This window comes from Apteryx rowi, unplaced genomic scaffold (assembly GCF_003343035.1).
Source record: "Apteryx rowi isolate R43461 unplaced genomic scaffold, aptRow1 scaffold_489, whole genome shotgun sequence".
In the NCBI taxonomy this organism is placed as follows: Eukaryota; Metazoa; Chordata; class Aves; order Apterygiformes; family Apterygidae; genus Apteryx; species Apteryx rowi.
The window spans coordinates 251,903-278,062 of NW_020450748.1; the positions used below are offsets into that span (position 1 = coordinate 251,903).

Below are 26,160 nucleotides of genomic sequence, written 5' to 3' on the forward strand. Positions count from 1 at the left end.
AGTGATTCTGTTCATCCTCTTAACCACTGTGGACACTTTATAGCTCATTTGGCTTGTTTGCTTACAAATAGTGATTTCAGAATGTCTTTTCAAAATTACCACATTGCAGAATACGTTGTCTTATGTGATGTTTTTTTTTTCTTCCAAGATGCATGACCTAGTTTATCAATGATAAGTTCATGTAGTACAAATAAGCCTGTATTCTCAAATTACATAGATTGTTCTCTATAAGTCCACCGACTTCTGAATCAGATGCTAACTTCTACCAGTAACTTTTGGAATTTCTTCCAGATGATCAGCAGGTGCATGACCTCGCATTTGTCAGTGCTAGGTATACAGATAATGAATAATGTTAAGGACTAATCTCCCTAGAAACAATCCTGCTGGATAATTCTTACCTCTGTGCATTACTTTTTGAGAGGTAGTAGTTAGTCACATACTAAGTCAATTAAAAATGGTTACCTCATTTTTTGTATAGTTTTTTGCCAGGTGGGACTGAGCAAAATTGTCTTTCAGAAGTTAAAATATATTCAAAATAAATGCAGTTACTTCTTATCAGTCAGACTCGGTTATCTCAGAAAAAGAGGATTTGTTTGATAAAACTTATGTTCCATAGAAATGTGTTATTCCCCATTTGCTGTGTTGCTTTTCTTTATGTACTGCGCTAGCTTTTCTATGAGTGCTTTTTTTTTGGGGGGGGGGCACTGCTGTCCTGTCTTTTAGGAAATATGTAGATGGACACTTCTATAATAGCATTGCATTAGTTTACAATATGCACATGTTCCTTAATCTGATGTTTTTTGTTTCAAATACGCAATGTTTGAAAAAGTGCTTTAAGAGCATATGTGCACTCTCTCAGTGCCATTAGTGTAGGGGTGTGGCAGTGTATAGGTACAACTTCAAAATGCTAGGACACGTATTTCTTTCCCTCCCTGCCTCCCCAAGTCTCCTTAAACTTCTTGGTCCAATTTTGTCTTTTTATGATAGGTAAGAAAAACAAGCCAGGCAGCATTACTAGTTCTATTGGAGCAAGAACTCATAGAGAGATACGATGTGGAGACCAAAGTATGTCCTGTTCTGATAGAACTGACGGCTCCAGACAGCAATGATGATGTGAAGACGGAAGCTGTGGCTGTAAGTAATAGCGATACCAAATTACACCGTCTGAAGTTTGTTTGAACTCAGTGATGCTTAGGGGTGTCTCCAAGAATGACCTCAATGTGGTGTTAGAAAGAGAAGAAAATTTATATTGCTATCTGTAACTAATCTGTAACTTTTTCCATGCTGTCTTGCACTCAACCAAGGCTGGATTTGAATTAAATAGCTTATGTTTGCCCTGAAACAAACCAAACAAAAAACCCTCCCCAAAACCCCACCTGGACAGGGCAGCACAAGAGATTAACTTTATTGACTCATGAAGCATCCACTGTTGTTGGCTTTTTGGATTTTTTGCTTGTTTGTTTATTATGTGGGGATTTAAATTGCATGCATGGAAAATTTCCATCAGTGGAAAATCCTTGAAGCTTGCCTTTTATTGGTCTTTGCTTTATATCTGTTCTCTTTATTGATTTGTTTTTTTTTTCTTTAATGTTGTATTGGAAAAAGTAATAAGCAGCTAAGTTGACTAACTCAGCTGTTTGCTTTAGATACAACTTTGGTAATTAAAAAAGTTCTTATGCCTGGAATTAAAATAGTAAGCAAATTAATGAGTTAATTTATAAAAGAGGAATGCCAGAGGTGATGTGCTTCCTTATGTTCGCCTTAAATTTTGCAGTTTACATTGATGGTTTTATGCTGGGTGAATTGGGGTGAGGGAGGGGAGGCTAGGACCTCACTAATATTTTACTTTCGTAATGTGGCTCTGCTTATAAACAACAGGCAGACTGGGCACTATTGCACTTGGCACCAAATTTGTAGTACTTTCTGAAAGAAGCTGATAGATATAAAAGTACATAAGAGAATCAAAGCAGAAATTGTTTTACCCATCTTCATTGTTTTTTAGAGGTTAGAAAATGATCTTTTATTATCATAGGAAAATAAATTTAAATARTTCTACCAATATGACTGGGAGTGTTATAAAATTCTGTTCAATTACCTCCTTTTTAAAAAAGTGTTAGTAAAAATCATAATGAAAGAGCAGTTAGAAGTAAATGCTATCACTTTTTTGATATAATACACTTTTWCAGTAATTTTATGTTAGGGAATTATAGATGAGTGATGATGATAAGTGCAAAATAATTTTAAGTCATACAGAAGCTGTAGAAGTAACTCAACCATTTTCACTGTTGTTAATTTTCTGTTAATTGTCAAGAAATAATTCCTTAAGTGCTGGAATAATGAGAGAATGCTGTACTTGKCTATTTGTTGGATACTTCTAAGTCTGTTTGGAAAGATATGAGAGAGTAATTTCTGAAAGCTCAGTTATCTCCATTAGTTAGGATTCTGATTTAGTTTGCTTGACGAAAGCCTGTTGTCCTCTCAAACTGTGTTGCATTGTGACAGCGGGAGGGTAAAAAGAAATAAATGCTTTTTACACAAGCGACCAAACCTTTTCAATTAAAACTCTGGATTTAGGGGATATTTTCCACATTTTTCAATAAAATTAATGTATATTGGAATGAAAAGTAAATGTAAAAATCCTCTGTGTAATCCTCTGTAAAACTGACATGACATTGTGTTGTGTAGGCTTTCCTAATTAGTGTCTGTTTTGCCATTAGATAATGTGCAAAATGGCCTCCATGGTGGGAAAGGACATCACAGAAAGACTTGTTCTTCCTAGGTTTTGTGAGATGTGCTGTGACTGCAGAATGTTTCATGTTCGTAAGGTATGAATTATCACCATCTGGTTCAGATCATCTGTTAAAGGAGTGTCATCAACTTAAAACTTGCATTTGTCTAAAATGATTTTTTTTTCCTCTTGGTTGTCACCTCTGGCAACTGTAAAGTAAAAGCTATGAGATTTCTTTGTGGCTCTCATTTCCACAGATTTTATGTTTGATGCTGAGTTTTACTCTGGAGTTCCTGCTTTTATTATTTAAAAAAAAGCTACTTGTCCTTATGATTGTGTAAGTAGCCATGAAAATGTGCACCACCTGTAACTGATACAGTATCAGCTACCTGAGCTCATAGCAGTGTGTGTAGATGTAATTAAAGATGGTTGTTAAGATGAAATAAACTAATATGCCATCATGGAATTCAGGTGTTGTGTGTTGTGGTTTCGCTGTGCCATTGCACAGCTTATTACTTTTTAAATATTTGTGCTGTTTCATTTGATAGCACTTTTAATGTGTTTTATCCTCCTTTCCTTTCACCTAGTTGTTGGGATGATTCCTTTCATGGTTAAAAATGGCTGATTAAGCATGAAAAGATCAAAATAATTTTTAGTTTCTTAATCATAGAGATTGATGGAATAGGGAAGTGGCTGATTCTGAGTTAGCACCAGAAATTGTTTTGTTTGACTTTAAAAGCTGTTTCTATTTTCCTTTGACTTTGTTTGCTCTTGTAAAACTATGTTCTTAGTGGTTTATTTCTGTTTTTTCTCTACAAGGTATGTGCAGCCAATTTTGGAGATATCTGCAGTGTGGTTGGGCAGCAAGCCACTGAAGAAATGCTGGTAAGTCATTTCTTACAGGATTCTTTTTTAATACAAGTCAGTAATAGAGTTGGACAAGGTACAGAGAACAGCAGCTAAAATGATTAGGCAAACTGCTACATTCCCCTAATAAGGCGAGACAAAAGTGCTGGGACTCTTCAATTTGGAGAGAAGGCTAATGTGAGGTTACAATTGAGATTTACAAAATCTTGAAGATGATTAAAGTGAATGCAGAACTTTTACTCACCAAGTCACACAAACTGGAGCTGGCAGGTGCTCAATCCTGGAGCTAGGAGAATGTATGAAAACAAGTAAAATACTTAAGGTTGTGGAGGCAGAGAGTATCAGCAAATTCAGAATGATACTAGGCAAATTAATGGACAGCAGAACGGTAGGAATGTGTCTTCTAATGTTTGTAACACAATGAAGGATTGTGGATGCTGGAGGAGTGTGACGGGATTAGGCTGCTGGGAGTGGCCAGTCTCATGTGGTCTCTAAATAACATCTCTTAATGGTGATGTTGCTTGATTTCTTCTTTTAAGGTCAGGTCTCCTGACTATAACAAAGCCTCATGGCCCTGCCTGGGAAGGAGGAGAAGGGAACTAAAGGAAAAGAAAGAGAAAATAAGTGAATCTGGATGATTGTAAATGAAGTAAAGGGAAGAGCTATGGGCTCCAAATGGAAAAAAAAGGAACCAGATGGGGCAGTGAGCAGAGGATTCTTAACAGTGCACACCATTCCCTCAGTGTGTCCAAGGAACTGGTGGATATCACTGGGCTTGGAGAGATGACAGGGCTGGGGAGCAGAAATCTGGACAGTCTCTGGGATCCCTTTTCAAGTTTTCTCCTCTTGGTGATGTGAATGGCGAGTTTGCCCAGGGCCAAAGGAGGATGATGAGTTTGTACTATGAGTTATTGGGAGCCTTGTATGGGGAGAGTGTAAATGCAGGCGCAACTTCAACATGAGGCTCTGCAGCCTCTTGTAGGTGTGGTACTGGGCTAGGTGGGCCTGGTATGACCCTCAAGGCATCTCTTACATTCTTACAACAGTTGCAGCATTTTTCCCTAGTTACTGTGTGATTCAGGCCATTTGATACTGCATTATCTTTACCATAACCCAGATTTACATCTTCTATGCTTCTTGATTAGGGATGTAAATTGATTTTTCCCACACAGATACCTTCTTCGTAGTGATACAATTTGGATTAAAACCTTGTAGAGGCTGCAATTAGACTATGGAAAAAAAAATTGATGATTATTTATGGCAAAACAATAACATTTGGCTGTTGGTTGTCTCTTTCCATAACAGAAAGTGTTTTTTCTGCTTTTCTTGGGCTATAAAGAAAAGCTGAGTGGCTTTAGATAAAACTTAATTTTGCAATGTAAGTTCTTTTTATAATCAGAAGCAAAGTCCAGAAAACTTCACTGCAGAAAGTAGCAACAGCTGAACATCAGTAACTGAAAACAGGACTGTGGTGACAGTCATCATATTGCTTGCATGTTACCACATTGCCTGTTGCAAAGGAGGGCAACCATGTGATGACCTGCTTGCCCTTGACTGCCTCACCTGCATTCTGTCCACTATTTCATTCTTACCAGTACTTCCAGAAGACCCAAGACCCAAGCACCGAGTATGTTCAAAATGCTTGTTTTACTAGTAAAACCACTGCTCCGTTAAAACCTGTTTCTCGTTCACCAAATGGGGTGTTTCCGTTTCCCCTATTCCTCCATGCGGCTCAGATCCTGCATTATAGAGTAGGTGGTGAAAGAGAATGTTAGATCTACCAATGAGAAGTTTAACTAGAAAAGAAAGGTTTTCCTTCTTTCTGAAGATGCTCTTCTCTTGCATTTCAGTGGGAATCTAATAATTTCAAGTGGCCTCTGATAGGTATAATGTTAATGCACTTGTTTATGTTTGTGTCCCTTTTAATGTTACCTGCTTTAAAAGAATGGTGTAAAGAAGAGAAATTGTCACCTTATAGGTTTTCTGGGTTTGGGGATATTTTTGGAGGAATTTTTTTTTTGGATGTAAATCAGGTGAGAAAGTTGGTATTTTCTGGCTATTTTTCAGATAGGTGCACATTTTTGTCTCTATCCATAAGTAATACAAGGACAATTAATTTAAAGGGTGGCACTGTTGAACGTGTGTTCCTTGTCTTGTAAATGTTAAACTAGTATATCTGTGACTATGACAGCAGAGAACTTGATGAAGGAAATGAATATGAGAAAAGAACTTGCTTTGCAACAAGTACTACCTGTTAAAACTTGCAGACTTACTCACTGTGTTCTGAACAGCTGCCGAGGTTTTTCCAGCTTTGTTCTGATAATGTGTGGGGAGTTCGGAAAGCCTGTGCTGAATGCTTCATGGCAGTTTCTTGTGCAACATCACAGGAAGTCCGGCGGACAAAATTGTCAGCGCTTTTTATTAATTTAGTTAGTGATCCTTCACGATGGGTAAGAATTGCTTTTTACTTCTTAAATAGCTGTTGTAGCATAATTTCTTTACTGTGGTACTACATATAGAACTCTTTCCCATAGGTATGGATGACATAACTTGTTTCATGTACCTGATGCAAGATTCTTGTCAGAATGATTGGTTTGTCAATGTGCATAAGGGTTTCCTCACATTCTTACTGTTGCAGATTTGAAAAACAAACAAACAAAAAAAACCCAACACTGTGTCACTGGGACAGCTTTTCTTAGSTACAGAACTGCCTGTTACTTAACATTATTAAAAGTCATCAAAACAAGTGGAAATTAGATATGATTTATTTATATTTCTTTAGGCTCTCTACCACCTCCTTTCCTTGTCTTGAAAATCTACTCTTCAAACATTGTTAAGTTCACTAGAGAGCAGACCACTTTCCAGAGCCAAAAGGAGGTCTGGCTGCACAGGAGCATTTGAGCTCTTGGATCCTGGAAAGTCACACAAGTCATAATCTAGCAGAATTAATCAGAAATAGAAATGGTTTCTTTGGTTGTGACCTGTGCTTTATGTATACAGCTGGCTGACTGTTTCCAGACAGAATGTCTGCTGTTGCTCTCCTCAGTAGATTCATGACCCTTCCAACTCCTAGTAGCAGTTATTCATGTCCTGTAAGACAGCAGTATTTATATGATTTGTTTTTTCTGGGACCCTTTCTAMTAGGTCCGTCAAGCTGCCTTTCAGTCTCTGGGACCTTTCATATCAACTTTTGCTAACCCATCCAGCAGTGGCCAGTATTTTAAAGAAGAAGAGGGTAAAAACCCAGAGGAACATGGTTCTGCACAGGAAAATAGGTAAGGAATTTGCTAAATTTGCAGATCTTTTTTTCTTTTTTTCTTTTTCTTTTTTTTTTTTYCCTGTATGAACCACAGGTTAAGAAAGTCAACTTTCCTATATAAACTGATTATTTTGGTAAGTAAAAAAGAAAAAGAGCCTGGAACTTTTTGTCTTACTAAAAGGACTACTGGAATCTTCAGTGACCTGCTAAAAATACAGGACTATTCAGTAATTTAGGATACCTTATTTATTTTGCTATGCTGTTAAGTAAGTCTAGTTCCATAAATAACAAGCTGATAGCATGAGTATGAATTTTCATGAGCATCTATGTTTGCGACTTGTATCTTCTTTATGTTTGTCTTCTAAATAGTCTGTTTGCTTTGGTACTCAACAGTGAACAGATCAGGATTACAGAAGAAGTCATGACAGAGGATGAGCACAATAGGACAGAGGATCTRTCTTCACATGTCAGTAATGATGAATTTGCACCAGAACTTGAAAATGCTGTGGAAGATCAAAATGCAATGTCAAACAGCTCCCAGAGGGAAAGTGATTTCCAGACTGAGTCATCCTTTCATTGCACTTTGTCTTCAGAGTCTTGTGGGAAAATGGCCGATGAGAATGAGCGAAGTTCTCACCACTGTACAGCAAGACTGCGGGAGGCTGGGCTGATTTCACAAGAAACCTCTCTTTCAGAGCAGGAATTGTATAACTCTTTCCATTTCTGGAGGACTCCACTTCCTGAAATAGATATTGACTTGGAGCTTCAGCAGACTTCTGAGATAATACTCAATAGAGAAATTCAGGAACTCGCTATGCCAGTGTCCCCAAACATTCCCATGGCAACGAGGAAAGAATTGGAAGAAATGATAGAAAACTTGGAGCCCCATATAGATGATCCAGATGTTAAAGGTATAGTAAAGATACTGAAGCATTTCTAATATTTGGAGATGCACATATGTTGCTTTAGCAGTTTGGGCCTTAACCTTTGGCTTTCTTAACAGCAGTCAGAGAAAGTACTTTCTCCTGGTCCTCCAAGAGATTGTATCTACTTTGATTTAATTGGGGAAAAGTGATGATGAACCAAAAGGGGGCTTGTATTTTGGCAAAACTGTTTAAAGGTAGTATGATTCCTTCCATAAACTGGGTGCACATACAGTTAGTGCAGACTTTAGTGTGTAAACTTCTGACTGCCTATTTTGACAGTATAATCAAATAGGTGGTTCAATGGTATAAGCTGTGAATCAGGAATTGAATTTTTTTGTTAGCATACATGCAAAACAGGAAGGCAGATTTTTTTTCTTCTAAATATCAAAGCATGATAAATGTGTGAGTCTTTCATTTTATTAATTATCCATTTTATTGTTAAGGAATTAGTCTTTTCCGTTTTTCTAGAAGATCTTCATTATTTCGGTCTCATTTGTCTGCTTAAGTGTACCATGAGTAAGTTGGGGTCAAGCTGAGAATTGATCCAAACTGAATTCTTGAAGTGAATGCACATCTTCCATTTTAAAAACCCTTGAAGAGTGGAGAAGGGCATCAGTAGACTAGCTGGTGGAGGAATATCTCAGAGACGTGTCCTGGGCTAAAATGACTTGGCTGTTTCACACATACCTAATGGTGATATGTTTCTCTTGGCACTCATATGCTGAGTAAGTCCTGAGGCACATCAAGCTCAAGGGTGACAAACACAAAGTCAGAGTTACTGCTAACGAAGAGAGCTGTGTTATTCTGGAACTGAAGAATCCATAGGGGAAAGCAAACTTCTGTAGCAGAAAAAGTAGGAAGGAAAAATGGGAGTGGAGAGTGGAAAACAGGCATTTCAGAATAAAATGATACTGCTTTGAACTTTTCTGTATTCTGTTAGCTGGGCGATATGCTAAAAACATCTCTTAAATCCATATTGGGCTGCCTCCAGTTAATCCATCATAAAGTCAGCAGGTGAAACACTTTTTTTGCTTTAAGAGTGCTGTGAGCACCCTTTCTCCCAAAGGAAAGAGATAAGAAAAAAATGTCAGCTTTGCTAGTGATCTCAGTATTCAAATAACTCATCTCTGAAGCACACTTAAAACTCTCATTGCTGTTCAGGTTTGTCTGTAAAACCTTGTTCTGTCCAGTTACAAAACATACCTTAAACATTTTTTGGTTTTTGAAGATGTATGTAGGTTAGTATTTGTACATTCAGACCTCTCCTGTGTTACGTGGTTGTTTCTGTCATGTGTGTGTCTGTTTTGTTTTAGAGTGGTTATTTTGCTGCTCTTTGAGTGGGTGTAAAGAGGTTCTGTGTGCTCTTGTTGACCAACATGTGCATTTTGGTTCAACAAAACAGTTGCTAGCTTGTCAACACCATGAGTTCCAAGTGCCCACAAGTTAGGAAAGGTTTGAAAGGTTTGCTAGTGCCACTTATTTCAGTTTTGGGTGTTTTTTTGGAGGGGAGGGTGTCTTAATTACTCAATCACCTTTATTTTCCCTTCAAAACCTTTGATTTCATTAAGACTGTGTAACACACACCTTAACCCTGTACTGAATGCCTAACTACTTGTTTCAGTTTTTTTCCTCTTGGCTGTGCTTTCATTATTCTATCTAAATACTTCTGAATACTGCAGGGACTTTGCGACATGCCTGTTTTGATTTGGTGGTGTTACTATTTTCATTTTATACAAAGTGGATTGAGGCATAAGGAAATGGAGATCAAAACTGATAGAATGAGTGCATTAATTTTGCATGCTTTTCTGAAATACTAAAGCACACACACAAGTGGTGGCTATCCAGACTTCATTTTGTGAGTAGTTCACTTAATGCCTGAATGTTGGACTTTGCACTCCATGCTTGTTGACAAGTGGGAGGTCAGCTCCTCCTGGGGGTGATCTGGAATGTCCACCTCTCTGCTCATGGCAGTACCAGGATCTATGCTTCCAGCTTTATCATCTAAAACTGTTCTTGCAAACCGATGATAAAAATATTCAGTACAAAATCTAATTCTTTTCAGTGTACATAGCAATTTTATAAAACTTCTTAATTTCACATCTTGCTTCACTTCCAGCTTGCTTGGTCTTGCAAGTGTTTGCCAAACAGCCCTGGTCCCAAGCCACTTATATGGGATACCCAATGAGAAGGCTACTGTGTTGTTGGCTGCTTGTAATGAGTTTGCTTAATGAATGGTGTTGGGGGTCTTTTTTTTTTCCTCTGAGACTAGCCACTACTTTTTTGCAAGCCTTGTACTGTGAACTGGCTGGTTCTTGAGAGCAAAGTGAGAGTGAGCTAGGAATTCTCTCTTGTTTCTGTCCCCCCCCCCCTTTTTGTTTTGTTTTGTTTTGTTTAAAGAAGCCCTCTAACCTCTTTTCTGCACTTACTTTCTTTGGTTTGCTGTCTCCTGGATTCCTGTTTCTGTGCTGTGCCCCTGCCTCCATTGGTGCTTTCCCAGCCATGGGACAGGGGCAGATGGTAGGGTGTTCTCTGYGGCGGGTGAGCAGAGGCCTGCCCTGCTACAGCTCTTGTAGCTACAGGTCTTCTGTTTCTATAGCAAATGGGACAAACATCCTAGGGCGATCACAAAATGAAGTGGGGTGAGTTAGCAAAGGTGGAGTTTGGGAACGAGACTGTAGCGTACGACATTGTGCGCATGTCAGTAAGGTTAAGTTGTTCAGATGAGCTTAATTCTTGCCTTTCTTGACTTCTCAGAATTTGATTTTGCAACTTCAGCATCCTTCTCTTAATGTGTTTTGTTTTGGAAAATACTTTCTAAATTAAAGACAAAAAATGAAATTCTGTTGTGTGAAACCATGTTGGTCTGGGTCATTGGCAGGGCTTTTGAAGGATCTTAAGATAAGGCTGAATTTTTATTACTGGACATTGGAATAGCTGATGATGGTAATAAGCTGTTGTCTTTTGCGGAGCAATCAGCAGAGGTGGTTGATTTCCATTTTGCCATCTGGTTTCACAGCCAATCCCTGACAGCAGAGAAAGGGGAAGGTTTGGTACTGGAGTTCAGCTGGTAGCATGGCAACCACTGTGTCTGTGCACTCTTATCCCTTCCTCCATATGTATTTCCGCTCCTGTTTACTTTTTTGTTTTCATTTCTCTTCCTGTCTGGATACTACTGTTCCTCTAGTTCACAAGTCTCATCTCACGCTTTTGCACTGTGCTCAGTTGCTTCTTTCCTCACCTCCTTGCATCTTTTATGGTGGATTTATTAAGAACTGATAGGTAGGGGATATAGATATGGATAGAAGGTACAGATATATAAAGAAAGATACAGATAGATAGCTACAGATAGAGATAGATAGCAGAAACAGATAGCTAGGAAGATACTTAGGGGATACCTCAGCAGACCATGGCAATGGGGAGGAGCAGTTGACAGGGAAGTCATTTTCAGCTTGTGCAGCCCAGAGTACAGTCTGTCCAGTGCATACCCAAGTCTTCCAGGTGTTTGGCTGCTGAGTATGAGTTACTGTTTACATATATAGAACTGAGCTTTGGGCTTTGTTTGTTTCTTTTTTGGGAATGTTTGTAATTTGACTGTTTGCTGTCTTTCTGCAGTGCACCTCCATATCATCAGACCAGTCTCCCTTTCACATTGCAAATCCCTGGTCCAAGGCGTAGAGTCTGACAAGGTCTCTAGTAAATACTTTTTTTTTTTTTTTTAACAGTGGCCAGCAAACCATCACAGAACATATATTTTTTTTCCATTATCTCATTCTCAGAAAGGGGTGAACTGCTTTAAGTGAGTCTTACTCCCTAAAATCTTTACCCTGAGGCCTTATTTCCAGAACTGACTTGTTGCCAAAGTGATAAATCTGAGTAATGGGCAGTTCAGCAGTCAGCAACCAAGATAAAGAGAGCCTGTTTTGTAGCAGACAAGCTCTGTTGGGTAGCAGAGCTATACAAGCTATGCAAAGTTAAGGAGTGATACATAATCAATGTTAATAGGACCTTTCCAGACCACTGGCCAGAGATCTTGAGGGTCTGGAACTAGGAGATATAAACCTGTACATTCCTCTGAAGTGCCAGCTCTTTTAAAATTGTCATAGGTTCTTTATTCTGGTCACCTTTTAATTTTTTTCCAACTCTTTGAGGTGGCTGCTGTCTCCACTTACTTCAGTGGTTGCTTTTCTTTTCCCAGCTGTTTCTTTCTTTCTTTATGTTTCCAAGGACACTTGCTTCAGCTTTCTTTATCTCCTTATGTTCTGTATAGGGAGTCTTAATTCATGGAGTGTCAGCTTTTTTTATTATTGCTTGAGGGAAGAGGGAGAGGTTAAGTTGCAGGCTTGTGGGGCTGTTGCTTATGCCAGTGACAGGCTACTTTGCCAAATGGAGAACTAATATGGAAAAAACAGCCCAAATGTGTGGTTTGGCAGACATGCAAAAAATTGAATTTAAGGTGGATTGATCCCATTCCCTTATTTAAAAAAAAAAAAAAAGAAGCTATGTTTATATGTTAGACTACTAGCTCTGCCTGCAGTAACAGTCTAAAATACATTGTTAATGAAATAGTAGGTGAGGAGGAAGGGCAAAAGAAACTCCTTATTTTAATGTCTTATTTACTAGAACAGTCTTAAAGGAACTCCAAAATCCCTGTTGGTTGGATGCTTCAGGTTATGTTTCTGTAAATACTTGCATCACTGTACCAGTTAATTCAGCCTGAAAGTAGTTTTTTCCTGAGAACCAGGATATTTAATAAGGCCAGGAAAAGTGTGTTTTAAATTTAAAAGTTATGCCTGTTATTTTAGGATGCAAGTACAGTAGACAACAGGGTAAAGTATTCCTTGCTGAAGAATGCTTCTCACCCGAAGCAGAATTCAGAGGAAAAAAAGAGTTCATGTGGTTTAAAATCTAGTAAACATTGACCTTATCTTACCAGTGTGGTAGGGTTACTTACAGTGAGTTCTGTATTTTATGCACCTTTAAATTCAAGTTTTTACTGAACTTAGTTGTGGAAGCTAGTTAGCCAGCAAGTCCCCTTCTAGTCTTCCTTCCGAAAACCTTGTTTCCCAAGAGCTCTAAGGCATCTCTGTGTATCCTGGGTGAAAGGAAAGCCTTGCCCTTTTGCTTGTACTTTTGAAGGACTTTTGGAAAACGTTGCCTGTGGGGAGGATCTCTGGAAGATGGGCAGGAGCAGCAACTTTGGTCAGGAGGGTGTCAACACAGATCTCAGGCTGTCTGTGTATGATGGGATCATGAGGGGATGCGCCCCGGCACCTGAGCCTGGGGTGGTGATGACAGCTCATCAGGACGCTGTCTCGAGTTTCGGTATCTTCAAGGCAGCCACCCAGAGCTATGTGTGAGCACACGCACATGCGCACGCACACATAGTGACTGTGCATTTGGCATTTTGACTGGGACTTTAAGGTATCTAAGGACTTTAGGTCATTCATCTTTCGGTGAACTGGAAAACTGGGTTACCATTTCTTGCTCTAGTAAGTGGTCTGAAATGACCATCTAGTTTGCATGTTTTTTTTGTTTTTGCTTTTCAATTTTGCAGAAATTTACTAATTGTGATCTTATTAATCTCTTGTGCCTGAAATTTCAAGTTTATTCTTCTCAGTGAAGTAAAACTCAAGTAGTAAAGTCATAGCAAGCTTTTGTTAATCTTACAAACTGTACTGTAAAATTCTTAAAATTTTAATCACTACTGTAGTGTGATTTATGAATGTAAGTTCAAACTAAATCATATTTTCTAATGTAATGATTCATTTTATGGTAGAAGTATTATTATGATACTGGTTTTGTTTTTAAGTTGCTAACTTACTGTAGGTTTTTCCTGCTGAGGTGAGTTACAGTAATTTTACAGCAGGAGAATCTTTCAGGTATTTTATTAGAAATTTGACACAGTTATGGAGTTAGCCTTGCATGTTGAAAACGTTCATCTTTACTTCTGCTCATCAGACCCCACCTAGAGACCAGTTAACCTGCAGTGTGTTTTACGATTGTTTGCTAACTAAGAGTGTGCTGAGTTATGTATTTTTTTCTTGTAATGGATGTATTGCATATCTGTTTCTTCTGATAACAAATTAGTCCAACTTTGAGCGCCCCCCCTTTTTTTTTTTAAATTTAATTCTTGTTAGTAATGCTGTCAAAAAGGCTAGAGACTGATATTCACATTCCGTAGCTGAGTGTGACAAAGTGAGATTAAAAATGCAAATACATGGTTTGTCATTTGATTTCACAATTTCGCATTTAAGAAACCTTGGAAAAGCCATTTGTCTGTGAGGAGCAGAGCTTCTGAATGGCTGGGGTAAATTGTATGGGTCAGAAAATTACTTCTCCTTACCTTCTTGGAAAGAAGTGGAGAAGGAGGGAGGCAGGGTAAATCAGTCTACACTGAATTCTGTGCTGCTTGCAGCTAAGATTGCCTCTGATACCTGATCTGCTTAGGTCAGGCTATACCCAAGGAACATTGCTCAACACAGCTTTTTTTTGTAATTAGCAGGAAGCAGAGGGATGGAAAGCAGAGCAGTCTGAAAACTGTTGGACCTTTTTCAGGAGAGTGGATGGCAGAGCAGAGCATGAAGTGCTAGTTCTTTCTTTTGATGAATAAGAAGAGATCAAATAGTGCAGGCTTCATTATTCATGTGGAGGATGCAAGGAGTAGAAAGTATCCTGCATAGAAAAGAGTTATTTGGGTCTAGGACCTTCCTACATAAATCTTGCTTTAGAGTTCCTGTGAAAAGGTTTAATGGCCATAAAGAGAGATGGATACATAGATGCATCCTCCAGGAACTGAAATTTCCAGCTGCTTTCTGTATGAGTAAACCTGTTCTCAACCTTTACTTGAATCACTTTTCCCTTCACTTTCTTTCCCCCTGCTCCTGCARAAGACCTTGTCAGTGAGTTAGTGTTCATGTGTTTTGTTCCACAGACTCTTTGCACCATTAATATGTGTCCAGATTCATAAAGAACTGATCTTGCCACAAAAGCTATCTCTTACTCCTGGGTTTCCTGCTTTAAGGACAATGTTTCACTGAACTCTGGTGGTGCTGAGTACCTAAGAAAAGACCGGACCATGAGTCTGCTGCCTTCCTTTTGCGTTAGTTGTCCCCATTGTGGGATTTACTAAAAATCAATACTGCTAAACTTGCTGCCACTCAGTTCTTCAATTCTTCAGCTGATTAGTGGACTTCTGAAAGTTGATTTGTGGCCTGGCAAAAAGTTTGTTGCAGTTCAGCCTCTTGTATTTTTCTCTTTTACATCCAGCACAAGTGGAGGTGTTGTCTGCTGCACTCAGAGCATCCAATTTGGATCCTCAAGAAGAGACAACAGTTGGCATTGGCAAGGGAACAGACTCACAGAATGAACTAAGTATTAAAGACCAACAGAATTTTAAACCTATCCTGGGTGATATTGTGCCTTTAATTGGTGACACTGTTGAGGTAAGAAGGAAGTTTTGTGCTGGATTTTTTTTTTTTTTTTCATGTAGACTTTCAGGATTCCAGTAATAGAGCTGTATTCTGTGTTTGTGCAATAATTGCAGCCAAATGCTTCCTGCTTTCGGCTAGCATGATGTTAGGTTTTGTTGGCTGGTATTGCAGCATTAACTACTAAAATAAAATGAGTTGTGTTGGGTGTTTTTGGTTTTTGCCAGTTCTGTGTTTGTCCGTGTAAATTCTTGAAATTGTTTCTGTTGAAACCTCTGTTGTGACTATCACATTTTAAGACATTTTAATGCTACTGCAGTTTACTACTGTGAAATTGCTGTACTTTAAAACAGAGCCCTATTGATAACAAGCAAACAAATCCCTCCCTCCCCAACCCCTCTCCAACCCCCCCCAAACGCACACCTTTTTTCCTCCTCTGGAGAAAGAGATACTTTGTTTCCAGTAAAAGGGTTTTACAGTAGCTTACTGGCTTGTGTGGGAGGAGTTCAGGACCTGTGACCTAGGATGTTGTGCAGACTGTGGAAAGGGGAGGTGGATTCTAGCACTCAGTAAGATCTTAAAGTTTGTTGCACCTATTCCTTCAGCTTCCACCCCCCCCCCCACGCAAGTCTGTGGCATTTGATGGTCTTGTTTTCTGTTCTCTACTGTGTATTAGGTGAAAACCACTCTGTTCACTGCAAGTAGTGCCATAAGCTTTGGTGGTATTAAAAGCTATAGCTAAGTAGAAAGCAGTGATTCCCAAATTTATACTCTGCAAAACTATAGCAAGTAATGTGTTGAACCATGTTGCCTATATACATAGAGAGGGAGAGAGAGACAGTATTTTGAGATGAAAGCTTGGTAAGGGCAAGTGTCTTTAAGTCTAGGAGTTGACATTGGTCCTGTAGAGGAATGACTGAGGATCAGTCATTTTTATTGTTTCACCTAAGCTGTTCAACCACCTTGTAGCCCAAAAGCGTTTGGTGGTGGAGAAATGTGACATTTACTTGGATGCTGCTGTTTATACACAGTCATAATTTAACATTACAAATGTGTTAACCCCCCCCCCCAAAAAAAACGGAAGCAACCTTCTCTCCTCTCCTCCCCCCCTGCCAAAATCCCAACAACACACAGATATAGATACAGTGCTTGTTATGTTTCTTTAACACAGCATCAGTCATCACTTCTTGCTAATTCTAACCTTTAAAATGATAGTGTGAATCCTCTGTCCTCCTTCTAATTTTTGGAGGGTGAGGGGGGTGGTGTTTATTTAGAGGGATCTGTTCCTGCATTTTATTTCTTTACAGAATACGATGCTGACAGAAAGCTAAAGAACCGACCCCATTTGTGGTTTACATTCTTTCTTTACATGTGTAGATTTTACTCTTTAAAGAAATGCTCTTAACAAACAACGAACTGGCAGATTATTACTGGCACTGAATCAAGTCCTCATTTTACAAGTGAAAGGATGTCATAGAGGTGACCTAGAATTTGGAAACCAAGCTGTGATCTGTTGAGCAAGTAGACCACTGCCCCTAGCAGAAAAGACTGCTATGATTTTCAGAGGTGTTTTTTAATTCTCAATGTAGCAAAGAGTTGATATGGATACTGGATGCTTTACAAAAATCAGAAAATATTTTTTATATATTTTATATATAAATATATTTTATATTTGAAAGCAGMGCTCTCAATTCTGCGCACATATCACAAGGCAAAATCAAACTCTGCTTGTTCTTCTGCAGCTGTATAGGCTCCTGAAGGAGATAATGCTGCTTGTTAAAGAGAGCCTTCTCTATGTAAATGAAAATACCTGATGGAATAAAATGAACAGGTGCRGTTCTGGTACATAGATGAAGCTTGTTTGTTGAGTATGAAGGTAGTTGTTTTTTTTTTCCTCAAGAACCACCTGTCTTGATTTTTCTTTAGGTTGTATGCTCTCTACAGGGTTTGGGAATAAATAAATAAATAAATAAAATTGAAGAATAGGAGTTTTTTCATAGAGCGGGGACTGGCAAGGAATAATTTGGCGGATTTTTTGTTTTCGTTGTTGGTGGTGTTTTTTGGTTGGAAGGAAAAGAAAGAGAAAGGAGACCAGACTAAAATCAGCCCATCTGTCTGGAGGAAGTACCTACCTCTAAGTATGAGAGTGGAAACCAGCAGGAGACTGTATCATATATGGACCCCTGAGACTGGCCTCTTCTCTCTTGTGTTTTGGCCACCTGCCCTGGTTGTCAGGAGGCACCAGTGCCACTTATCCTGGTGCCCCTGGGCTGTGTGCGTGCTCCATGGCACAGAGCAGGGGTCTCTTTGGAGCACAGCCACAGAACTCTGATACACCTCAGCTAAAGGAAACCTTGTGTAAAAGATTAATAGGTCGTGATGCAGATTTTGCATCTCAGAAGTGGTTGTTCACCAGTACACAAAATTTTCGGACTAAACCCTCCTGCTAAAATTTTATGTGCTGGCTCTCTGTAATGCTCAGTTTGGTGTGTGCATGTTACATGGAAGAGGTACAGATTGAACTTGATCTGCAGGCGTACAGATACCGCATGACTTAAATACTGACTGATGTGGCAGTTCCTTTGTACTGCAGCTTTTCCTTTTGGAAGGCATTTTTGACTTCAAAAGTGGCTAGGTAAAATGTCACCATCTGTGTCACCCTTTTGTATATTTAATTGTTCAACTTGCTTCAGTCAGTAAAGTATTATTTTTAACTTTTTTTAGATGTTAGTCTTTTAGAGCCAGGGTAGCAGAGACTCTGTGAGATGGAGTCTTTTCTTTTCTTCTGTAGCAGAATGGATCACTAACCTCTAGTCCCTTACACCTGGGCAACTCACTGAAAGTGCTGTGGCTTTTCTGTGTTAGCTGCCTCATAATTTCTTGATCTGGAAGAGGTTGAATCTGGTGACTCTCTGAGAATGCTGAAACTGTCTTTTGCAGATTTCTGAAAAAGTCTGAGTAGATAAAACAGTGAAGAGGTGACTGGCAAACCAAAATCCTGCAGAGATATGAAGCCTCTGGAGGTTTTATAGGTTGAGTCGCATGCTGTGGGACRCATTCAGTTACAGAGTCACATGAGGATCTGTTCTCTCTCTGGCTCTTTGACACCACCTTGCTGCTGCRAGATAAGGCAGGCAGGTGACTCAGACTGCAGAGCCAGCCATACATGTTTGCCTCACAGCTCTACCTGTTCTTTATCACATGTAACTATACCTCAGCGACTAAAATTACAACCTAGTGCTTAGATGAAAGCAGTTCATGGAAGAGGAGAAAGTAACTGTCTGAAGTTAAACCAAACAAGACAGAGGGGGTCCTGGAGGCCTTTTCCCAGAAGTTCATAGTTTTATTTGCTTGAAAACTGTCGTTGTCAAACTGCACAGTTCGGTAGAGTAGGATTGTTCTCGGAGTTCACGTTGACCCTGAGAGCTCACCCTGCAGTATTTGTGGATAGATGTCTTGGATCATCTCTGGCAAAGGCCTTTGTCCTGTTCTTCCAGACAGCAATCTGATCTCCTTCTCAAATATTCATCACGTACTTTTTGAAATTCACAGCTGATTATGTAAAGCCCATTGTGTCTGGAAAACTCCACTTGTACAGGAAGTGACATTGCAACCCCTCAGCAACACAGTGTATTGTAGTGTATTAAACAGCTGCTGCTCTGTAGAGATCTGAAACAGCCTCCAAGTCTTGGTCTTTGTCTTTGGGGCCCAGATGCGTACCCAGGATGCTTGAATGATTGCTAAAGTAAAAAAAAAAAAAAAAAAAAAAAAAAAAAAAAAATTGCTGAGAGGCGAAGAGTGATGTCAACAACTATAGCCCACTAGGGCTCTCCATAATAATCCCCTCATCTGCAGAGGAGATTATGGAATAATCATAATCACCTTTAGGAAAGGAGCAACAGCATAAGTCTCATCCGTTTCTACTCTTAAGTGCAAGGATGGCTTTGTTTTGACCTTTTCTAGCACAAATCCAGAACAACAAATTCAGCTAAATCCACTGCAAATGTTTTCTCATTTTCCCTTCAGGGAAGAAGCAATGTGGCCCATATGTTAGTTGCATTGTCCTTAACATAGTCTCAAAGGTGCTCATCTCCTATGGTGATTTTAATTCCATAAGAGCCAAAATTGCACAGACTAAGAGGAGACTTTGTTTTAAATTTAAAACAGGAAGATTTATCTAACAGGCCTTTTGATTTGGGGCTATAGCAAAAATGTATTTGATATTAAAACATGTATTCTTTTAATCTAAGAAAAAGACCCTGAGGTGAGGGCAGCACTTCATGACTTTGATGTTTGTCTTGTGTTTAATCCTTGAGTGTATCTTATGTGACTGTTTTTTTTCCTTTCTCTTGAGTAGAATATGGATTCTACTCTTCACTATATTCATAATGATTCGGATTTGAGCACTAATAGTAGTTTCAGCCCTGAAGAAGAAAGAAAATCCAAAGTACAGGTAAATGACAGTGACTTTTGTTTTTCCTACATAGATCAGATAAGCAGGATTTTTTTATATATGGGAAAATTTTTTAAGGCATTTCATCCAATCATTTTCGATACAGTATATTTTCTATACAATATGGAAAACCTCTTAAATAGGTCTCTTTAAAATACTATCTTCAGGGTTTCTAGAGATAATGGCTTAATTCTGCAGTTGCTTCTGTTTTAATTGTGTATAAGAGATGACAGCGTTTTGTAACATGAGAGTAACTGTCCTAGACTTCCAGGCTCTGGTTTTATTGAGTTTAATTCTCTACAAAACTGTCCTGTAATTGAAATTAGGATTACTGAGAAAACCGGGTATTTTGTTAAATATTTTGAGTGGAACCGCTCCCACCCCCATGCCAACATTTTAATGTATAGAATTTTCTGTTGTTGCTTAGTTCAGTATTAACTATGCTGCCCTGAACCACCCTGATGCCACTAGAGGGAACCTCAGTCCCTCTTGCTACTCCTGTGAGCTGTGCTATTCAGCAGCTGTGTGTTAGGGAAATGTTCTTGTGCACCCCACTGGGGAGAGTTAGTGCCTGAGATAAACTGACAGCAGCTGAGGCAAAGAAAATGTTAAAGTCAACACAAAGAGGTATTCACATCATTTTATTTTAAATGCTTTAATTTTTCAGTGGAGAGGCGGGTTGGTCTTCACTAGATCTCTTTGTCTCTGGAGAATCCTTTTCCTCCCTATTCCTCCCTGGCTATTTAGGGAGTTCAGAAGCAGTACTGAACACCTTATATACTTTGCCACCTCTCCCTCCGACTTCCTTCCCCAAGGCATTTTAATTTGTCTTTCTTCTCTCCCCTCCTCCAAAAGACAAGATTTGGGAAAGAATAGTTAAACGATTTTTGAGCAAGTCTTGTCATTTGCAGTCGTGCTCCTTTTATGGATGAGGTAAAATGGGCAGACTTTGTGCCCTGTTTACACAGCCTGCGAGTCTGAATGTTTGTAGAAAAGTAGATTATAGTCTCTTATTTTCTTGGTCTGCCTAAGTAGACAGTGATCCATCCACTCATCTGTTATGTCAGTCTGTATATTTTCAGATAGCCCCCAAACGTCATCATTTCTTTTACTGATGGAGCTTTTTATGAATTATAAAACTTTTGCATTCTTATCAAGAGATTTTAGTTAAATAACATTTTTTCACACAACTGTAGAATACTGTTCTGACTGTGTGCCCTGAAATTTTAATGATCTGTGTGAGGATTTATTGAAAATAGTGTAAACTGCCCTTTTTCTTACTACAGGATGTTGTACCTCAAGCCTTGTTGGATCAGTATTTATCAATGACCGATCCATCTCGCGCACAAACAGTGGATACTGAGATTGCCAAACACTGTGCCTACAGCCTGCCTGGTGTGGCACTTACATTAGGCAGACAGAATTGGCACTGTTTGAAAGACACCTATGAGACGCTGGCATCTGACATGCAGGTATGCTGGATGTTTTCTTTAGCTCGAAAATCTCTGACAATGAATTATCCGTGAACTTTCATGATGACATTTTGGTATACTGGGTGTTAGGTTGCTCTGTTTTTTAGGTGCAGTTTTCTGTTGCTGATGTTAGTTATTCACACCATGACTGAAAATGTAACCATTGTCTTGGAGGAAGCTGGGAGTGTGTGGTGCTCAGATAGAAAGCAAGTGTGGGGGGTTGGTTTGGGTGCATTCGTGGAGGTGGTTTTCTGGTGGCATGTGAGGAGAGGTCTCTAGTCTCTTCTGCTAACTTGAGATGTTGTGGCAGTGCTTGGAATTCTCACAGGTATGAGAATTCAGGCTGTGCTGCTGTGTGTGAGCAGACATGTGCCCCCGCAGGCATGTCTGGAGCTCAGTGAGTCAGCCTCACGCTGAGCTCTGGCCTTTTGATGCTGTATCCAGTTAGTCATAAGGGAGTAACATCACTATCATAATGCAACATTGCTGTTTTAAAAACAAATACTAGAAATAGCAGTGTTTTTCTTGTTTTCAGGTGGTAAGGAGGCAGCTTTGTGCATTTCACTGTTGGTTTATAGTTGTTTCCAGTCCTCCTTTTCTTCCTTTTTCGGAGATGCTTTCTTTTATAAGCGTTCTCAGACTACTTCACCCCTCTTGAACTTGCTGCTGCTATGTCAGAGCAGCAGTTCTCAGTGATACATAGTGAGTAACTTCATACATGGATATTGCTCATATTTTCCAAAATGTTTTGCAGCCATTAAAAACAACCAAATAATAAGTTAAAACATAAGTAAAAATAAATTAGTCTGTATTTTAAACTGTCCTGAGTTTATCACCAGTCTAAGCTGAACTAAAACTGAGTCACCAATCCAGGTGAAGAAACAGTACCCGTGCTAATTGGAAAGTGCTGGTTAAAGGAGAGATGCAATTTTATTTTTATTTATTTATTTATTTATTTTAAGAGGACTTAATTTAAATAGTTAATCCATTAAAACAGTGCTCCCTCAAGTTAGGGCCAGTAAAAGCTCTACTGGTTGTGGACTGCTCAGCACTCTGTATGCATGAAACTATCTGTTAGGGAAGCTAAAAGATTCCAGCTGAATTATCATGGAATATATTTCTTGTTCTGCTTTATAAATTGAGTGATAGCACAGCAGTATGGGACTAATTTACCCAAGAAGAATGTGAAGCAAAGAGTAATTATCAGGAATACTGTTTTCCTTCCCTGCACCGGAAACTTAAAATATTTTTGTTGCTTTTATTTGCCTAATTCCTTGATACTCAGTTGGAACATATTAATGGACAGTTCAAAGATGATAATTTCTCCTCTTTTTCCTTTCTCTCTCTCCTTTTAATATTTAATTTTATTTTAAATCATTAAATGGGACACACCAACACATGGGACGCAACTGTTAAATGGAATTGTAAGCACTGTAGCTCTCTGAGAATCTGATATGGATACTGACCCTCAGATTAAATTGGAGCACTTGGGATGGTTCATTAATAAAACGTGTGTGTGTGTATATATATATATATATATATTTTTTTTTTCTTTACAGTGGAAAGTTCGGCGGACGCTAGCATTTTCTATACATGAACTTGCTGTGATCCTCGGAGACCAACTCACAGCTGGAGATTTAGTTCCTGTCTTCAATGGCTTTTTAAAAGACCTAGATGAAGTCAGGATAGGCGTGCTTAAACACTTGCATGACTTTCTGAAGGTGTGTCTGTGTTCAGCTTTGGTCCAGTTAAATTGTCTATTTTGCTTCATTTCTTTGTTTACACTTGCTTTTTAATATAACCAATATAACCCTTTTGAGAATGTATAAAAATGTCTGTTGAATACTGGAGTATCTTTTGCAGGAGATTTGTGTTGCTTATTTCTCTGAAGAACCTGGTCTGTGCATATGTATTCTATGTATGGGCACCAGTGGTTTGTATTAAGTTTTTTGATGGCTCTAACCTCTTGGTAGCAATTTTCTTCTCAGACTTTTTAGGAGTTTTTCTACAACTGTGTTCTTTTTGGAGCTGAAAAACACAAATCATAAAACCTTTAAAACTGGTTCTAGCTTTACTGCTTAGCTTTCTTATTTCCTAGAGAAAAAGTAGGAAGAAAGTCAGATTTTTGCCTACAGTAGTACTTCGTGTGATTTCATTGACTTAAGCATGGTACAGTTTAGCCCAGAAAAGCAGAACTATTGCTAAAGATTAATTTTTGAATCAAAGCAAGCTTTCCTTAGTTGTCTTTTAAGCCTCTTGTTCCATCTGCTTCTTGTTTGTAACTTACATTTCTTTACGTTTACTGTTACAGCTGCTTCATCTTGACAAAAGACGAGAATATCTTTATCAGCTCCAGGAATTCCTAGTGACGGATAACAGCAGGAACTGGCGTTTCCGTGCAGAGCTGGCTGAGTAAGTGGTTGCCTGAGTGTTTGTTTTTCTTGTGGGCATTTTAAAACATTAAAATCATAAAACAAATGTCTTACAGTGACATTCTTCATTTTGTTTTTAATTAGTGAATTATCCTTATCCTTCTCCACTTGTCCTCCTCATTTCAAAATTCCCAATAATTGTGTATCACTTATAACAGTTGGGAATGTCTTTTCCATCACCGTATATTGAAAACATTACCCTTCTATAAAAAAGAAGCTGCCATAAGAGAGGACCACATCCAGTTCCTTTTTAAATTAGTAGAAGTGTTTTAGCAATTTGACTTCAAGTTGCTGAGTCTGATGAACAGGCTGCTGCATTCATGAAGTAGAGGAGATCAAGGTCCTCAGGGGAGTGAAGAAAGCAAGTAGCAAAGTATGGACCTTAGACTTCATGTGAGCAGGCTTCAGCTTTTTCATGGAACTGGTAGATTAGATCCCAGGGGAAGGGTGAAGCTGCTCAGGAAAGCTGACAGGTCTTTAACGACAGCATCCTCCAAGCAAAAGAATGGTCCATCTTGATACTCAGTAAACAAGTAGACGTATCAACAGCCTGGCTTGACTAAATAGGGAACTCATGACTGAGCTTGAATACCAAAAGGCATTATATAGGAGGTAGAAGTGGGGACAGACTAGACATCAGGAATTTAGAAATGCTCAGGCTCAGTGCTCTGGCATGTAGCATAATGAGACAAAGCTAGCTAGAGCTGAGACTTGCAAGGGTATCAAGATGTAGCAACTGCTACATTAACAATAAAAGAGTAAACAAGAAAAATGTGGGGCCATTGCTGAATAGGGCTGGTGATTTAGTGACAGCAGACACAAATAATCTTGAGGTACTTTGTACCTTCTTTGCCTCAGTCTTCACTGACAATCGCTCCCAGGCCTCTGTGCTTGGAGGCAAAGTTCAAGGGTGGTTGAGGAACAGCTGAGGGGTTACTTGAGAGCAAATCACAGAAGTCCATCAGATCAGGTAGGCTGCAAGTGAGGGTGCTGAGAGAGCTGGCTCATGTAATAGCGAGGCCATTCTCTATCATCTTTGAAAGGCTGTGGATATTAGGGCAGGTCATCAGCAACTAGAAAAAGGCGAATGTTGTACCAATCTTTAAAAAGGGCCAGAAGGATAATCAATGGAACTGCACTTTCATCAGCYTCACGTCCATCCCTGGGGAAATGATGGAGCAGGTCCTCTTGGGAGCCATTTCTGGGCACGTGAAGGAGGAGGACTCCTTCATAAAAATGGCATGAATTTACCAAGGGAAAATCATGTCTGAACAACCTGACTGCCTTCAACAATGATATGACTGAATCTGAACAAGGCGAGAGCTGCGAATGTCATTTATCTTCACTTTAGTAAGGCTTTTGATGCTCTCACAGTATGCTTGTATCCAGGTTAGGACGTTATGGTCTGGATGGGTGGAAACTAGATGGATAAAACGACTAGCTGGATGGTTGGGTTTGGATGGTGGTTGCTAATGGGTTTTACTCTACCTGGAGTCTAGTCGTAAGTGGAGTACTGCAGGGGTCTGTCCTGGAACCTCTCCAGTCTTTAACAATCTTTACCAGTGATGGGGAGGAGTTGACAGAGTGCACTCCCATCAGGGTTGCTGATGACACCAAATCGGGGAGACCAGCTGATGCATTCAGGGGCCTTACAAAATCCAGTGAGGGACAGATGCTGAGTCCTGGACATGAAAAGAAAGAGCCCCTGGCAATGAAACAGGCTGAGGACTGACTGCCTGGGGAGCAGCTCTGCTGAAAAGGCCCTGGGGATTGTAGAGGACAGTGAACTGAACATGAGCCAGCAGTGTGCCTGGGCAGCACAGAAGGTTATACAGCACCCTGGGCTTAATCAACATGAGCATGGCCAGTAGGTCAAGGGGAGTGATTAGCCCCCTCTAGTCGGCACTTGTTAGACTGCTTTTGGAGCAATGGATCTAGTTCAGGGCCCCACAGTACAGGACAGATGTCAATAAACTGAATTGACTTCTGTGGAGGGCCATCAGGATGGTCAGAGCTAGAGCACTTGTCCTTTTAAGAGAGTCTGCTGGTTCAGCCTGGAGACAGAACGGCTTCAGGGGCACCTGACAGCAGCCCCCCAGTGCCTGCAGGGAGGTTAGCAAGAAGACAGAGCCAGGCTGTTCTCAGTGGTGCACGGTGGGAGGATAAGAGGCATTGGACATAAAGTGAAATGAGAGATTCGGACTGGATGTAAGGAAAAACTTTTCACTCTGAGGACAGCCAGGCACTGGAACAGGCTGYCTAGAGGCTGTGCAGGCTCCATGCTTGGCAATTTTCAAGACTCAGTTGAATAAAGCCCTGAGCAACCTGACCTCAGAGCCATCACTGCTTGAGCAGGGGGTTAGAGAGCTCCTGAAGGTCCCCTCCAGCCTGAATTTTCCTATGTTCCCATGATTTGTTCTATAAAATGTAAATGCATGCTCATATTGCACAGTTTTATTTCAGCAATGTTCTTGAATAGGAATGATAAAATGAGCATGCTGTAAAGATCAATTACAGTGCATCTTTTGAATGCAATTTTGAGAGACCTGGTTAACAGCTGTTATGGTGCATTTGGTACATTTAAGTATTTGTTTTG

General features: G+C 39.5%; 1 protein-coding gene across 1 annotated transcript in view; it reads left to right on the forward strand.

Moving 5' to 3' along the window:
* The window catches only part of PPP4R1 (protein phosphatase 4 regulatory subunit 1), a 55,246-nt gene that overhangs the window by 23,428 nt on the left and 5,658 nt on the right, over window positions 1–26,160 (forward strand). The window contains exons 4-14 of the mRNA XM_026078806.1: window positions 988–1,134; window positions 2,718–2,825; window positions 3,548–3,613; window positions 5,887–6,045; window positions 6,740–6,870; window positions 7,248–7,765; window positions 15,047–15,222; window positions 19,565–19,660; window positions 20,947–21,132; window positions 22,692–22,853; window positions 23,444–23,544. Coding sequence (XP_025934591.1) covers window positions 988–1,134; window positions 2,718–2,825; window positions 3,548–3,613; window positions 5,887–6,045; window positions 6,740–6,870; window positions 7,248–7,765; window positions 15,047–15,222; window positions 19,565–19,660; window positions 20,947–21,132; window positions 22,692–22,853; window positions 23,444–23,544 — 1,850 coding nt within the window. The remainder of the gene's footprint in view (window positions 1–987; window positions 1,135–2,717; window positions 2,826–3,547; window positions 3,614–5,886; window positions 6,046–6,739; window positions 6,871–7,247; window positions 7,766–15,046; window positions 15,223–19,564; window positions 19,661–20,946; window positions 21,133–22,691; window positions 22,854–23,443; window positions 23,545–26,160) is intronic.